General features: G+C 36.9%; 1 protein-coding gene across 4 annotated transcripts in view; it reads left to right on the top strand.

The window, feature by feature from the left end:
- Positions 1-10,977, top strand: part of PDS5A (PDS5 cohesin associated factor A) — a 38,408-nt gene extending 27,431 nt beyond the window's left edge. For 2 of the 4 annotated variants that reach the window (XM_072406307.1, XM_072406308.1), the window contains exons 24-34: positions 586-709; positions 1,925-2,129; positions 2,329-2,443; positions 2,948-3,080; positions 3,526-3,645; positions 4,361-4,423; positions 4,911-5,047; positions 5,661-5,763; positions 6,006-6,355; positions 8,068-8,215; positions 9,757-10,977. In XM_072406307.1, the coding sequence (XP_072262408.1) occupies positions 586-709; positions 1,925-2,129; positions 2,329-2,443; positions 2,948-3,080; positions 3,526-3,645; positions 4,361-4,423; positions 4,911-5,047; positions 5,661-5,763; positions 6,006-6,355; positions 8,068-8,215; positions 9,757-9,792 (1,534 nt within the window). In that variant the 3' untranslated portion in view covers positions 9,793-10,977. The remainder of the gene's footprint in view (positions 1-585; positions 710-1,924; positions 2,130-2,328; positions 2,444-2,947; positions 3,081-3,525; positions 3,646-4,360; positions 4,424-4,910; positions 5,048-5,660; positions 5,764-6,005; positions 6,356-8,067; positions 8,216-9,756) is intronic. The other 2 variants (XM_072406309.1, XM_072406310.1) reach the window with 2 other exon arrangements.
- Positions 10,978-17,509: the final 6,532 nt, after the last annotated feature.

Consider the following 17,509-nt stretch of genomic DNA (forward strand, 5'->3'; position numbering starts at 1 on the left):
AGTAGTAGCAGTAATATAGTTGTAAGGCTTTAGTGACTGCATGTGGAACTTTTGTTGAAACCACTGCTCTTAACTGCAAACTTTAATTAAATATTACCTTTGTTAAGTTGGGGGTTAGTTCTTGTCACCACATGTCTGCAAGAAGGAATTCTAAACATTTTAAATGCAAATTTTCATATTTACCCCACTAAAATAATAGTACAAAATTACTGCTTGTTTTAGTTAATGACTTAAGCTGACTTGTAGTGCAAAGGGCCTGTCTGATTGGTATTAGATTGAATGGATTGTTTAGGTAAGTCATAGCATTACATGCATGGTTGTTTGAAAACTAAAGGAGATTGTACATCAGGTTTGTAACTTGTATTCCCTGCTTTACTTTAGAGGTGCTTAATAAACAAGGCAGCAGGCTTCAGCCTCCTTTTGGCAATATTTATTATACTGAGTTCTTCATTAGCACTGTCAAAACAGGGATAAGGTTGTTAAAATATACTTGTCATGCTTTTATTACAGTATTTGCATGTGTGAAAATCAACTAAATTCAATAATCACACTTTTATGTAAAATCTTGTCCCTATGTGTTTTTAGTAAGTCAGATATGTCTCGCCTGAGATTAGCAGCTGGTGGAGCGATTATGAAGTTAGCCCAGGAGCCTTGTTACCATGAAATTATCACTCCAGAGCAGTTCCAGCTTTGTGCATTGGTTATAAATGTAAGTTTTTTTTTTTTTTTTTTTAGCAAAGTGGAGCTAAAATGTAAAATTCGAATCAAAGCAAAACATTTGTTTTGACATTCCTTCACATTACTTGACATTCCTTTAAGCTTTTTGCTTGGTTCTTCAGCACCTGCACAGAGAAAAAAACATTTTTTATAAAAAGCACCTACCTCTAACTTCAATCTTGAGTGTATTGGGTGGACTGTAGTCCTCACCATAATCTGTACACTTCATAATATGGACTGCCCAGGTATATATACTGTGCGTATATTGCATACTTTAATCCAGCCTTTTATGACGTTTTTAAAAAAAATTTATTGTTAAAAAATTGTATTCTATTTTTTGCAATATAAACATGAGGGAAGCAACATACAAAAACATTAGCATATGGCATATAATGTAAGTTTTTATACAATCAAAAAAACAAACCAAAAAAGGGATCAGTAACAACAAGTTGTGACAACTGATATCAGTGAGCAGCATACGAATAAGCTTACAGTGAACCCTTGATCATTTAGAATGTAAATGAACAAAAACCATGGAGCAATAAGGCGGGGATGAGGAAGCATCAAATTAGTTTAGGTAAAGTCTATAGGATACAGGAAGACATCTGTAACTTACTAGAACTTCCCCTAAGAGGAGGAACTGGTACATTGACTAAATGTGCAGGTAGGAGATAATTGGTTAGCGTCCCATGGCTCCCAGATTGTTAATGTATTTTTTTGCCTTTTGAACACTGGGGAAACCTTAATATAACTTTCAGGTCTTAAGTAACCCCTGCTATGATTACTATATCTACAGCTCCTATTACATTAGCATGGTGGTCATTGAGCTGAATGCTACCCTTACTGATAGCCAAAAAGATCATTGGTGTCAAATAAACTGAGGTGAGGCACAAACTGCTCAGTACCAAACAAACCCATTGCAAACACTGGAGGATCCTTAGGGTTTCACAAAACACTGATCCAAACCCTTAGGTCTTTTATATGCTATTGATTATCACCATATTGAGAGAAGTGATTCTTACAAACTAGACTTCCAAATGCTGCCAGCTCCTATTGTTTTCTGATTCAGTTTTTAACAAGTTCTAGACAACTTTTAGTTTCAGCTTTTCTTCTGCCCAGTTTAAAATGTAAAACAAAAGACAAGGTTAGATTGCTACAATCAGGTTTAATTTTCTTTGCTGAGTTATCTTTTTTCCGCTTGCTGTAGGATGAATGCTACCAGGTGCGACAGATCTTTGCTCAGAAGTTGCACAAGGCTTTGGTGAAGCTGCAGCTTCCTCTCGAGTATATGGCTATCTTTGCCTTGTGTGCCAAGGACCCTGTGAAAGAAAGGCGAGCTCATGCAAGACAGTGCTTACTTAAGAACATTAGCATCCGAAGGGAATACATAAAGCAGAATCCAGTGTCAAATGGTAGGTTTTTCCATTTTTTTCAGTGGTATACCATTAAAAGTGACCTATATAACATGTTTCCCTTTAAATTATTTATTAATCTGGTCTCCCTCTTCACCGTTCTGAATGCTGAATTTTAATTAGTAAACTGTGATTGTAATGTGCAAAAAAATTAACTTTTCATTTCTCTTGATTTGTTACTTTGATCATGTCTCTATAGAGAAGCTGTTATCCTTACTGCCAGAATATGTTGTACCGTACATGATTCATCTCCTGGCTCATGACCCAGATTTTACAAAACCTCAGGATATTGACCAACTTCGTGATATCAAAGAGTAAGTATACTGAAAACTTTTATAGTGGAATTTCTTACCTAAATTTACACTTCCTTTTTTCTTTAGTGCAATACTTAAACGTGTAGTAGGTTTAAGGACCATCTTGATAGCTTTTGACTGAGAAGTAGTATACATAAAATAGTCCCAATCAAGTAAATATACAGGCCTGGAACAAGAATGCAGATACTTTGACATTAGATCGTTTCGTGATCTGCATTCTGGCTCTGTCAGTGACTCTAACATTCAGATAAATGCAGGAAAGTGGCCAAGTCTAAAATAAAATTGTAAATCCTTTTGGCAGGTCATGTTCATAGTTACACATTTTACCTGTTTGCTTGGGGTTGGAGCTTTAATACACATATATATTTTTTGAAGAGATTGGTTCTGCATCCTTAGACTGTTTTTTTATTTATAATTTTTTTTTGTGTAGAAGTGCTATACATATACATATGGTCCCAGGTTTCAAATGTGTGCGTCTTACTGAGGTATTGTTTCCATGTTAAGGTGCCTTTGGTTTATGCTTGAAGTTTTAATGGCCAAGAATGAAAATAACAGTCATATGTTTATGAAGAAAATGTGTGAAAGCATTAAACAAACCCGTGATGCTCAGGCGCCAGACGATCCGAAAGCGAATGAAGTATGTGATTTTCTTTTTTATAGGATCAATATTTCTTGTCAATACTTTTGTCATTTTAGGATTGTGTCTTCAAGAGTACCAGAAAGCCATCTTAGTTTTCTATAGCGGTGTACACTGTCAGTTTTAAAGCCAATTATTTTCAGAAATCGTGTCTTTAGCTATGCTGGTTCCAACTTTCTACTGATATTCTTAAAGTATTGGTAGTGTAAATTCTCATTTTTATGTTTCATGTCAGCTGCCTGTGACACTGCTGTGCTGCGTTCTTTCAATCAAAACAGATTTAAATAATGATAATGCTCGATTCCGTGTGTTAAGCCTACACTAATGTCATCAAAATTCCATAATTTTATAATCTATAATGCAAAGCAAATGTGTGCAGTTTAGTGTTGCACTGAAACAAATATTGTTGAAAAATCTTAACAGTGTTGGTCTATCTTCTTCATAGAAATTATACACAGTCTGTGATGTCGCTCTCTGTGTTATGAACAGCAAAATTACATCAACTCATTTAGAATCTCCGAAGGAGCCAATGTTGCCAGCTAGGTTTTTCACTCCACCTGATAAGGTAATATTTTCAAGTATATGCTTATCTACCCCCATCCTATAGTGTGTAAGTACAAATACTTGGAATAGTAACCAATCATATTTTCATTGTCATCTCAACCCAAAACTGACAGTGGCAAATGGCACCAGGACTTAGCTTCTAGTGTGCGTTTGGAATTAGTTTCTATGTTTAATGCTGGGACGAAGGGGGACTTGTAATACTGCAGGTGAACTTGGAGCCTTTTTCTTACTCTTGTGAGAGTTCGGTTTTACAGTGGTAAACCTGACCGGCAAAGGGGTTTTGCCATCCATGGTTTTCCTCTTCGAAATTAGGTACACCCCCCAAGTGGTTTATTTAACTATCTTTTTATTGTTTTTTTAAACAGATTTTTGTGTTCTTTTATTTAAAGTTTATTATTAAATGTTGGACATATTTCGTTGAGTTATGCCTAAGAATTATAAGCCTACAATGTGAAATAATTTTCATGCAAAAAAATTTACAGCTTTTTGCGTGGAAATACAGTCAGAATTAGAATGCTAGAGGGTTACTATGTCACTTTTAAAGAGAGATGGAATAGCTGATTGGAACTGTAGGGTCACAATCTTGCTAAAAAACATAAAAAAAATCTTGAAAGTAGCCTAAAAAACCAATAAAAATAAAAGTGTTCAATGACCTGCAAGAAAGGGATTCTACTGCAAGTACAAAAATCTAAGTCTCTGAAAATTTTGTTTTCTAGGAATTTGTCAATGACAAGAGCTGCATATCTGAAGAGACCAGGGTTCATCTTCTAACAGGAAAGGTAAAACTGAACTTATTTTTCTAAAGGGAATATTTATCTTCTGTCTTTTGGGCCTATGTGTAAAGGTTTAGATCGATAATAGCTGTGAATTCCAGTGAAGATTCTTTAAAATGAAGATAGATTGGCATACTCTGGGCTCTTTTTTTTTTTATTTTGTGTTGCGTTTAAAGGATCCAAAAATTATTTAAAAACAACATCAGGAAGAGCTAGGAGGTATAAACTAACAAAACTAAGCAGTCACTGGTAAAAAAAGGGCCATGTTGCAGATCTGTATATAAATACTTTGTAAAATCAGCAGCACATCCATGACTTTTGATTCCTGCAGATCCATTTATTTTGCTGGCATTTCTTTCTGCATGGTTAACATTTATTGTAATAGGTAAAATAAACATTTTTTTTAATCACTTTACTGATATATTTGCTTTTTTATCACGTTTGATGTGTGAATGAATGAAACGGTTTGCTTAAAATGATTCTGCTTTTCTAGCCAAAGCCAACCTCAGTTCTTGGTGCTCTAAACAAGCCTCTATCGGCTACTGGCAGGAGGCCTTACCACAGAAGTGCAGGATTAGAAAGTGGAAGTAATACCAGCATTATTTCTGAATCTGACTCTGTACGGCAAAGGTAAACTATATCCCGTTGACCTTTTATTATACTTTACTGCTAGGGTGCCTATGGATATAAATGATGGCCCCAAATGACTAGTCTTTAGGGAATGTTCTGTTTTCCCATTATAAACCAGGATCAGCTGTGCATACCCATTGTCCTAGTGTAACAATCTTACAGCCATAGTGTTCCTTACTAAAGCCTGGCTGAAAGTAATTGTAAGGCCAGCTTTAGTCCAGTGAGTAATTATTATTCTGAAACTAAAAATTGTTCTGTAGATGGTAAATGCAGCAGTTTTTGAAATGTATTTAACATAAGCTTGAAATAACTTTGATAATCCTAAATTTCTCAACTTCATTTGACTTTTTGTAAGGTGAATCAGTTTGGATCTGCATTCCCATTGTCTTGTAAAAAAAAGCAGATAAACACAAGCACTTTTAGTCACCATTTCCTATTTAATGTACAGAGCTGCGTAATATGTTGACGCTATATAAATCCAGTTTAATAATTTCTTGCCTGACATTGTTGTCAGGGTTGATGCTGTGCTAGAATAATTTATTTTGTTCCAGGATTTATGAGACAAATGTCATAATTTCTAACAGATTTGAAAAGATGTTTTTACTTATTATAGGGATCAGAGTTCTGAGGTGTCTGAAACTGGGGTTAGTGAAAATGAAGAGAACCCTGTCCGACTTTCTGTAACTCCAGTCAAGATTGATTCTGTTAAGACAAAGGTAGATCTCAATTTGCTAACATTTTGTTTCCATATCTGTTGTGCATTAATTAATTTGTGCATTTAACATTTAGTTGATATCTTTTAGAACTGCATTTCAATTGATTAAAGTGGGTTTTGCATTCCCATTTTCTTATATAAAAATGCTAAGCCCCCTCGACACAGGCCTTAAATGATGTACCCAAGTATTTTTTTATTTTTTTTGAATTGAAATAAAAATTCTAAATTATACTCTGTTTTTAGGAGGTAAATTCAGATCAGTCTACAACACCAACTCTTGGGTCAGAGAGAGGAAAAAAAAGATCAGCACCATCACCGGGTGCAGAAAATATTCAGAAAGATTCAGAAGAGAAGAAACCGGATGATGTAATCCAGACACCACCACCGAAGCCAAGGAGAGGACGGCCTCCAAAGTCTGCATCTCAGGGTAGCGCAGCAAAAAATGACGACTCAAATAAGCCATCGGGGAGAGGGCGCAAGAGAGCATCAGCCAACCAAGACAGTCCGGCAGGAATTGAGGCAGGCAATGCAAAAGTACCAAAACATGATCAAGCAGCCAAAAAGACAGCACAAAGGCAAATGGATTTACAAAGGTGAGCTGTGAAATACTTTCACCTCCATTTCATTATGTAAATAAACCAAATTTGACAGAATTTCCACCAATGGCCCAGCATAAACTGATTGTTGTAGGTAGCAAACCAGTCAGTTATGGCTTATGATCAGGAGATATGTAAAGATTACCTAAAAGGTGGTAATATGCTTTTTAAACAGTGACGCTTCTTACCGTGTCCTCCGTATAATCATAGTGGGTTTGAAAGATGTAAATAATGAAGCCTGTCTTAGGCAAAGTGTACACCTGCAGTATGGTTGTATTGTGTTTACAGCTTTCTCACGCTAGGAACCTCTGCCTTGGGAAGATAGTACATGGTTCCTCATAGGGAATGTATAGGGGCAGCAGTTAGTGTTACTAGAACTGCTGCCAGCTGCTAAATGTGATTGCTGCCATTCAAGTGCTGCCATTCAAATGCAAGGTGCCAGCTACGGGGAGCCAGATCTGAACCTGCCCTTTTTTTCAGTGCAAAAATGTGCAGTAAATCAGAGCTGCTAGTCAGAAATCTGTCTGTTTATCGCCTAGAGGGCGATGAATCTGATTTCTCATTGGTTGCTTACCTTGGAATGTTTAGATTTATCACCTTGTTTGCAGGGGTCAGGTTTGTCTGATCTTTAATGTTAACAGCTTTGCATTTTTTAAGTGCATCCTTTTTATACAGTCATATTACAATGCACTGAACAGTTTTTACCAAACTTAATTTCTGTGGACACCTAAGACATAATATTTAACACGTATGCTTTGAAACTTCCCTAATAATTTGCACTGTTTGACAATATTTTACCATTTGTTTCCATAAGTCTTCAAACCTAATTGTAACTCACCTGTCTGCATTCCATTGCAGGGAACCACTATCTGCTTTAGGCTACATACACATGATTCTCGCCTGATTATCGTCTCCACATTGGTATGAGACGAGAATCTGATGTTGTGCAGCAGTTGTCCAACGTACGACACCAATACAAGTTAAGAGAAGTCAGCGCAATGCCCCCCCCCCCCTTCATATAGCAGAACAGCGCTGTATGTTTCGCACTCTTTCTTGTATCTTTCAGTCTTTTGTCGTTGGAAAGGATCGTGAAAGATCCTTTGCAACAACAAAAGTCTTACATATCTACATAGCCTAAGTGTCTGGAAAGAATAAGTTATCCTTGGCCACCTTGATTGGCTATGCCAAGATAACGTAACTTCCAGGCAGGCTCGCAAAAGTTCTTCATCCCTGGCATAAAAAAGGGAAGCTTTCCCTTGCAACCAAAGCTAACGCTGCACTGCCCTTGTGCATCTAAACTTTGTGGCTCGAAACCCAGAGTGATCAGGCAAGTAAAGCAGATTAGTGTGAGTTTACTAGCCCGATCAGGGATTTGTAAAAGTGGAACTTTATTTCCACATTAAAGCTCTGTTCCACTGTTAAGGTATGAAGGAAGAATGTTCAAACTTAATTTACTTTTGTGTAACTTTTGTTAAAGTTCCATTTACCCATCCTCTGCCTTTTTTTTTTTTTTTATTTCGTTTTTACCGTTTTAAAAAGTGCATTACTATGTATTATAAGTTATGGTCTTCATATTAGAGTGACAAGTTATAAAAAACAGCCTAGTCAGAGGCTGATCACTTGCTCTACCAAGCAATCCAGGAGAATTGTGTTACTACTTGTCTCCCGATAGTATTTTTACTCTTAACTGCATGTTACAATTCCTCCAGCAGCGTGAACCTAGGCAGTGAAGGTGATTCTCCTTTGGAGTTAGATTCCAGTTCGGGAGAGGTTTCTAATGGCAGAGATCTAACTAATGCATTCTCAAGCAGCCAGGAAACGGATGACATGCAGCTAGAGGTGACAGGTTACTTACAGGTGCAGTTTTTCTTTAGAGTGTAAATGTTTATTTTAACTGCTATGTTTATTTATGCAGTTTAAAACTGATATATTTGAGTTACAATATATATCAGCCAGGGGCTATTTTCTTTTAGTTTTGTTTAAATCAGAGGAAAAAGTGCTACCAAACATCAGTGTAGTGAAATTTCAGAGCAACATAATCCATTTCCCTGTGAGTTAATATGATATGGGATGGAAAGCAAAAACCAAGTAACAGTGGGGTTTTTTGGCAAGTAATCAACTGCATTCAGTGATAATGGCTCATAGAATACAATATACAAACAGTAATACAGGATTCAGATCTCATCATAGATCCATTTATTGGCCAGTCAAAGTGGCACTAGACTTGTATAACCTAATGTATACACACATATAGTATAGGTGTGTTAAATCCTGCAAGTAAGGAGTAGTGGATGTAATAGCCTAGAAGCAGCTTGTGGACGCATTTCGTCCAATCTGGCCATTAGGGGTTATTACATGATCGGTTGAACAAAGATACTGGATGCTGTCTAGACATTTGTAAAACATAAATCAACAATTGCAGCTATACACTGTAACATATAATGTATAAATAAAAAAACAATACATAACACAGTGCATCGTATGGTCATTGTATGGATATAGGTTATAACTACAGTAGTGCTTTTTGGTAAATATATATTTTAGTGCACATTGTAACAAAGTAAAGTATGGCAAACATTCCAACAAATAATTAATCTTCCAATGTATGAGTTGGTTGAAATGTAGTTGATGTTGCTCAAAGATAAATGATATTAACACTTATATTTTAGTATCATAATAATAAAATAGTATATGTGATCTGTCGGAATGCATCCATGAAAAACATCGGGTGACCCCTTAGTCTTCAGACAGACTCTGATGCAGTCCTTTTTTCCCCCAGGTAAACCTTAGCTGGGCACTGGTAATTTTAGGCTGTTTAGATATTTATGGCCAAAACATTTACTTTTTTGCATGACGCTGGTTATGTTTTCCTTATGGTAGATTTCCCACCCTTTCTTGTTGTGATGGCAGTTCAAAAATTGTGGATTATCTACCATGTTCTGTCTCAGTTAAGTCAATAGGTTGAAAAAAGGAGTAAATCCCTAAAGCAGGGATTGAGCGTCCCATGATGTCAGGTGTCACCTCACTTTTTATTTATAATTTTTCTAATTTGATAAAATCCTGGAAAAAAAAAAACAAATAGAAAGCCAACCTTTTTTCGGGGAGGTATTGGATACTAAACACTGGCAACTTTTTGCCAATACACCCCTTAATTCATGGGCTGCTGATGCTTGGAGTGTGAGCTGCTTGTACATTTATAAGAGAAGTTTGAAAGTCATGCAAAACATTTCTTACATCTTTCTGCAAGCAACTTCCTCTTCTACTGTTCTTCACTAAACTCTTCCCTGCACTGAACAAAACAAAACTTGGTGGCATTGAACTTTTTGTTGTACAACCAGTTCTAAATATCCTAATAACACAGAAAGTTTTACAGTGCCTTGTCTATTTTGTTTTCACAGGTAAAAAGAAAAGTGCCGCACAAGAAAAGGAAATGAGCATCTATAGGCCAGCATGCTCCACCTTTCAAGACTTATTCCATTTTTTTCTATTTAGAAGATGAACTTGCTTAAACATCAAAAACTTTTTACTTTTATCAAAAATACATAAAATTTTAAAAAAATCACCTTCAAAAAAAAACTTGCAATCTTACCGAATTCAAGACTTATTTTGATTTCCATGTAATAACATTACACTCTGGTTGTATGGAGCAAAGGATAGGACTTCCCACATTGCAAGCCATGCTTAGTGGGTCTCCTTGGTTATGAGACTTTTTTTTTTTTTTTTTTTTTTTTTTTTTTTTTTTTTTTTTTTTTTTTTTTTTTTTTTTAAGTTTCTATTAAATCTCTGACAGAGGTACCGTTCCAAGATGAGACTACAACCAACTTAGGTCTCATCATTTTTCCATGCACATAGACTCCTTAGCGGTTTTTTAAGTGTATTCTGCTGGTGTACATAGGGAAATGACTGTGGCCAGGGGCAGGGGATAAAAAAAAACTTGTTGAAGGAATGTTGCATTCATCCATTGGTTATTGTCTTATGTAAAATTGTGCTGCAAGTCTACTTTTTAAATAGGATGAATTGTACAGTTTTTTTCTATTTCCATACTAAGAGATTACTGATCTCCGTGTTTTCATTCTAAGCCTCTGCACAAATTGGGGAGGGGGGGATCTACTTTGGTTCCCAAAGCAACATTTCAGAGCAACATTATCTATTTCCTTCTGAGTTAATATAATATGGGATATGTGTACATAATAATGTTTGCAGTTTTTTTTTAATCATATATCACGGTCATAAAGCCCTTTTACTGAAGCTCATGTTGGAATACTGTGCTGGATAGCAAGACAGTCCGGCATTTGTTTTTTTAGCATTGGTTGACAGATTTTTAATGTAAAAAAAAAAGTTTTCCAGAAAGTCACATATTAGGCAGCTTTATAAAATAAAAAAAAAAACTCAAATGCTGACGCTTCGGTTTTTAGAGGTTTTGCTGTTCTAAAGTTCATGTCTCGTTCATCTTGGATTTTTTTTTTTTTAATTTTAGGTAAATAGGTGTGCACTCTGCATTTTGTCAGTGAAATAGTGGACACTTAAAAGTATATGCCCAGTGCTGCCTATGCACCTTGTATGTACACATGGTCATATTTAATTTTTGTTGCATACAATAAATGCTTCTAGGTGCCACATATTGTCTCCATTTTTTTTTTTTTTTTCATTTTATTTTCATTCTTGCCACAGTCCTGTCTATTTCATTTAAACTGAACTTTGTCTGATCACCAGGGCTTGTTTCCACAATCTTGAACAGCAAAAGCCTTTATTTGGCCATGGTGCCATGGCATGAATTATCAAAAGGCCTATATAGTAATTGTCTCTCCAAATGTTTATCATTCCTTCTTTTATATCCATAGTTTCAGGTATTTGCTTAATCACTACAAACTGAGAAGGTTTACAGCAGCGCTTTTTGAGCGCTCCCCTGAGCCATTGGTAGATGGGGAATACTCTTACTATATTGGGGTATTTTGGGATAACCAGTATCCAGCATGCCTCAGTTTTGTAACAAGTAGTATAAAGAGCATGATCATAAACAGCTTATATCTCTATTTTCAATAGACTCCCAAGAGAAAGATTTTAGGGTAACTTTTTTTTTTTTTCTTTGTGGTGTAGGTTGGCAAAATGGTTCTTGAGACAGAAGATCCTGGTGATGCGGTGAAGCTTATGGAGACTTAACAGGTCAGTTTGCTATCTCTGGGCCAGATGGTGCAAAGAGGATCACTAGAATGACCTGCCAAAGTAAACTAAGTATACAAAATATTAGGGCTCTGTATATAAACCAGGGAATCTGACATTGCCTCTAACATTCCCTGGTGGGAATCAATTAATGCATTTCAAACACATGAACCAATGAAAGATTCCCATAAGGGAATATCTGATGCTGTGCTCAGCCATTGGGGCATCCACTACTTCTGCTAGAGCAGACTAACATTTTTTTTATTATTACCCACTGGTTGGTGCCTTTGCTTGAATGTTTTCCAACTTAGTGCACAAGATTCATCAGCCCAACAGGCTGGCATTCATCTTTAGTATTGTCCCAAAAGATGGAAACCAAAGACTTCTCAGTTTTAGAGCCGAATTCTGTGTCCACAAGGCTTGACCTGAATGGGCAAATGAGACTCCTAATGCAGAAGCAGATAATCTGATGACTCTGTGACATAAATGCTTGAATCTAAGATCAGAGAATCTGAAGCTTCTGTAAGAAAAACACTTTGATTTGAGCTGTGTCCTGGCTAGACCCAGGGACTCCAAATGAGTTGAATATAGCAATGACCTCTGGAGGTTCAAGATCTGCTTGAACAGTTAAGGCCATGTTACCCATCACTGATTGTTTCCCCTGTATAGCGTTGTATACCCCACAATAGGGATGCCATACAATTTCAGCAGGGTTAACACTGGATGCAGCACTTTTGGCAGCAGCCAAGGTGCAGAGGGAGGGCCCAAATGGCTGGGGTCACAAACCTATAAGACAGGGCTGCACAGTAAAAATAATTACAGTGCTGGGTTGCTGGACGTTGTGAACTTGCAAGTATGCACCCCAGAAGTCATGGAAGCCAGAAAAACTCCTTGATAAAGAAGTTTCAAATCGGGAACCCCCTTTGGTTTAGGAATAGTAAATAGTCAAGCCCATTTCATAATGATTGGTTGAGACACTAAAGAGAAGCCTGAAATTAATCTCTTCAATCTCTGGTTTTCAAATAGTGTCCAGAATTTAATCAGTCAGAAAACAAGGATCTACAGCAGGAAAGAGCAGACAATTTCTGTGCTAGTTCTCCTCAAATAATAACAAAGATATTACTGTATAAGTAACAGATAAGCTTTGGCAGGATGAAGGTTGTTTTGGGGGGGTTTTCCAACTATTTTATCAATTGATGTAAATATTTTCTGATTGCTTTGTTTTTTGAAAAACAAAGAGGCTAAGTGGCATAATTCTATGTTTTTATAATAGCCAACCCTTAATAAGGTTAAAAAAAATGATCCTCTTCAATAAGTGATCCTTAGAATCCATATCAGAATGTATTATTCATCATCGCCGGTGAGTGAACTCAGCTGGAACTAGCCTATAGTAACATGTCATTCACAAAAGTGAATCATACATAGTACCATAAAACATCCAGGCTCAGTATAGATGTAAACCAGCTTATTTGATGATCAAATCTAGTAGTGACTGTTACAGTAAGGGTGGAGGAAAAAGATTTTTTTTTTGAAAAAGAGCAACAAAACAAATTTCTATTGATTAGTACTAAAGTTATTTTGCATAACCAGTGTAAATTCTACTATAAACTTGTCCTGTTTTAAAATTTTAGTATAAAGAATTACCAAAGTTATTTACAGAGAAAATTTACCTTTTTCCTGTTCCACCTCTGTGACTCAAAAAAAATGAACAAAGTAAAAAAGAGAAAAAATAAATGTTATAAAAAACATTTGTAAAAACGTCTGGTCTGAAGCTTGCCATCACCTTTCCCTCCTGCAATAAAGGACCTGTCTGGTCCCATTTTTTTGTTTGCATATAGATCCACTTTAAGCTTCTGCAGCCATCATTCCTTCCAAACTTTTTTTGTGAAGTAGGAAGAAGGCTGCTAGATCATATGACCTAGTTTTATTATTAAACAGGATTTTTATAGCGCCAACATATGCATCGTTCTACATTAAATAGGGGTTGCTAATGACCGATACAGACCGTGACACGGGAGAAGGAGAGGTTACAATCTAGAAGAAGTTTTAGAAGATGTTTTTATGGTTCCTTCATAATTTATTTTTTATGTTTTTTAGAGGCGGCTGGGGTATAGGAAGCAGTAACTTTCTTCCTCACCATTGCTTTGGAAGGCTTCCAAAATGCATTTCGTAAGGCGTTTATGAAACAACTCTACTCAATTCTTTTAGCAGTTGTTCTAACCACGAGTAGTAACAGGATTGAGACAACCTGCAATGCCAGTAATGGTATCGACCATGCCTGCCACAGCTACCCTAGTCAAGGGCTATAGTGGCAAGCTGGGTCTGGGAAACATTGAGCAGCTTCTTTCCATCACAATCCAATAAATTTGCTGCTAATGGACATCAAGTTATTTATTCTTAGCTGCAAAGTGATGTAATCACCAGTGTAGAGTTGGTGTAACGTAGGAGGATATTGTAAAGATGTTTGTGGTACAATATTACTACTCAAAGCTTTCCGTCTGCTTAAGGAAGGGGCAATGTCTTATCAGAAGAGGTCAGGGTCAGTTGCTTTTCCAGTAGCAGCACCATGTTTTAAAACAAGATCACAGTAATAAACAGGCTTTGTAAGCTTATCCCTTATGCAATACCTACAGTAAACTTTGATTTTCTGATATCTCTTCATATCTTCTCTTCACATTTTCTTCTTTTTAAATACTAAAAATATTTGTCCAGTGTAATAAATAGCTCATTCCAGCTAATTACCCCAATCACCAGAGCTGTCTGCTCCGCATATGAACATCACTTCTTCAAACATCACCCTAGCTTAAAAGAAAATAATGCTCACAGCAAAAGGAAAGAGTCTGTTTTGCTGTTGACAAAAGGTAGCATTGGCCCTCTCATCTCAGCCTAAATATAAGGGTTCTGTTCTTCTATAGGTTTCAATAAGCACATTTCCACTCTGGCTTACTTGCAGAACTTGATTGATATATTTTTTCAAAATCAGGGTGGTTTAATATGAAAAATGTCATAACTCAATTTAAGAAACTTGAAACAGTTTATGGTATTACCGGTATGTATTTGTGTATTCTATAACTCTTCTTTAGTCAGTTCTTTCTCGTCTTCCTTAAATGAAACCTGTAGTGAGAGACCTATGGAGGCCTAGTTGTAGTTGTCTGGTCACTGAACTGGAACAAGCATGCAACCACCGAAGTCAGAATTCCTTATCTGCTTGCTTTTACTGTCAGTGAATCCACATGACAGCCAGATGATTAGTGTTGTCAGGAGGAGTGATCACCATGATCAACAATAATTAGCTTATTTTTTCCTAAAACATGCTTATCTGCTTTTTGAACTTAAAGAAAACTTTGTGAACTTTATAATGAATTACTCCCTGTATTTTTCAAAGTTATTTACCACTTTCAAGACTTTGTTCTCCTACATATATTTAATAAAGAATGCTGAATGGAGCAGTTCTCCATTTCCTGTACATAGCTGTTAAATAAAGTTCACTCAGTTCTTAAATTTGTTTCAGATTTTTATTGTAATAAAAAAATTAGGGATGTTACACAGAAAACCGAAAGTGACAACAGTGAGGTATAGACTTTAGGAGAGGCACAAATAAAAACTTCAAGTAATGGAGATGGGGGTAAAAAAGGGCCTGAAGGGTGTTTTTGTATATAGACATAGTCGGAGTACTGCTATTACATAATATTATAGCCACATTTGTTTCCTAATAACACATGATATGACATTTAAAATATACAGTCATGTGAAAAAATTAGGACACTGCAAGCCTGTGTTTTTGTAACATTCTTGGACAGGGATATTTGATCTCAATTTTAACAATAGTGAGAGATTCAAGAAATTTAACTAAACAACTAAAACAAATGTAATTTCTGGTGAGGAATAAATTGGGACACCCACATTTATTTCTGGTTAAAATTGCTCAAATCACACACAGTTGCATCACATTCAGGTGCACATGTTTGAGTAACCATTTTGAAAGAGGGTTGTCCTATTTAAACCTCATACATTTAGTTTGGGTGTTCCTGACTGTTGAGGGTGAGAGTGAACACAATGGTGAGATCAAACAAGCTGTCTGAGGCCTTCAGAAAGAAGATTGTAGCAGTTTATGAGTATGGTAATGGATTTAAAAAGATCTCAAAAGAATCTAAAATCAGCCATTCCACTGTCTGGAAAATAGTCTACAAGCGAAGGACTTTCGAAACAGCTGCCAACATGCCCAGGTCTGGTCGCCCAAGTAAGTTCACCCCGAAAGCAGACTGCAAAAAGTCTCCAAAAACCCTAAAATGTCATCCACGGGAGCTACAGCGGGCTCTAGCTCCTGTTGATGTGAAAGTGCATGCCTCTACAATCAGAAAGACTGCACAAGTTGCGTGGGGAGTGTTTAAGGAGGAAACCTTTGCTCTCTAAGAGAAACAGCAAGGCCAGACTGAAGTTTGTCAGAGCGTAGACAAAGACCAGGACTTCTGGAATAATGTTCTTTGGACAGATGAGTCTAAAATTAAATTATATGGACACCAGAACAGAGGAAATGTTTTCCATAAACGAAATACAGCATTCCAGGAAAAGAACCTCATACCACCTGTGAAGCATTGAGGTGGGAGTGGTATGATCTGGGGATGCTTTGCAGCAGCAAGACCTGGCCAGCTCACCATCATAAGATCCACTGTGAATTCTGCCGTGCATCAGAGGTTGCTTGAAAAACATGTGAGACCATCTGCAAGAAAATAGCATAACTAGACCCTGCAACATGAATGACCCAATACATACCAGTAAATCCACCAAGGACTGTCTGAAAACTAATAAATGGAGAGTTCTGGAGTGGCCAAGTCAAAGCCCAGATTTTAATCTCACAGTTGAAATAATTCTGCATTGAGGAGTGGGACAAACCTGGATTGAAAACATTTGCTAACAAAGGATTTATGAGAAATCCATCCCAGGTGTGCTGGATCACCCAGCTTCACTGATAAAAGTGTATCCTCTCCAGTCTTGGAGAGCTTCAAAAATCTGGCCCAATGCCTCATACCTATTCTACCTTGGCAATACTGATTCCTGTCCTTCCTGCTGTTATTGCTTCAACTCTGGACCTCTTTGTGTTAAATTTCCTGGAGCCACCTGTTTGCATTTTGGTTTAGGTAAGCGCAACAATTGCTTAGGGCTTTCCTAATTTTACTGTTTAAGTAATGAGGGTACTTATACTAAGTAAAAAATGTGAAATCCTACAAACTTGCTGCAGCCTAGTAACTCGAAGTATAGAAAAGCTGGGAGGGTCATTACAATAGCCAGGTATCTAGGGCTTAGGTTATCAAAAATTTCCATGACTTGTGAAATCAGACTATGATGGGAGAACTTGGATGATCCAACAAACCTGGAATGGATCTAGTCCAGAAATAATAACATTTGCCAATTATAACAATTTTTTTTTTATCAATTACAGGTTTGCTGGATCATCCACCAGAGTCTATCTTCTCCAGATCTTTGATAAATCAGGGCCTTAGTGTTTTCAGAAAGTTAGCAATGATAGGTACTTTGTAGCTGGACACTGGAGTGTTCCTCAGACTACTCATCAGTCTTCTTCAGGTCATAGTGTAGAGGTCTATGTTTTCTAGGACACTAATATGAAATTAATATTCCTGGTTCCAGTCCTGGGGGTGCAGTCAAATGGGGAGAACAGCTTTATTTGTATCCGTTGTCCTAGGCAGCGGTCCCCAACCTGTGGTCCGTGAGAAAATTTTTGTGGTCTGCGGCTCTGGCTGCAGACCATGTCCCCCGTACACATCATAGGCTTCAGGGCAGGTTGTGTCTTTGGACACAACCCACCACTTTCCCATCACAGGTTTAGACCTGCAATGGTTCTGGCATCATGACATCACTCTGAAGGAAGTTTCTTCCCCTTTGAGTGACACACGGCTCCTTGTGCATGCGTGGTCTGGAGTCCTTAAATTTAGTGGTCCATGATGTCCAAAAGTGTGTGCGAGTCAAGTCATT

The sequence above is a fragment of the Pyxicephalus adspersus genome, chromosome 3, assembly GCF_032062135.1.
Source record: "Pyxicephalus adspersus chromosome 3, UCB_Pads_2.0, whole genome shotgun sequence".
Classification (NCBI taxonomy): domain Eukaryota; kingdom Metazoa; phylum Chordata; class Amphibia; order Anura; family Pyxicephalidae; genus Pyxicephalus; species Pyxicephalus adspersus.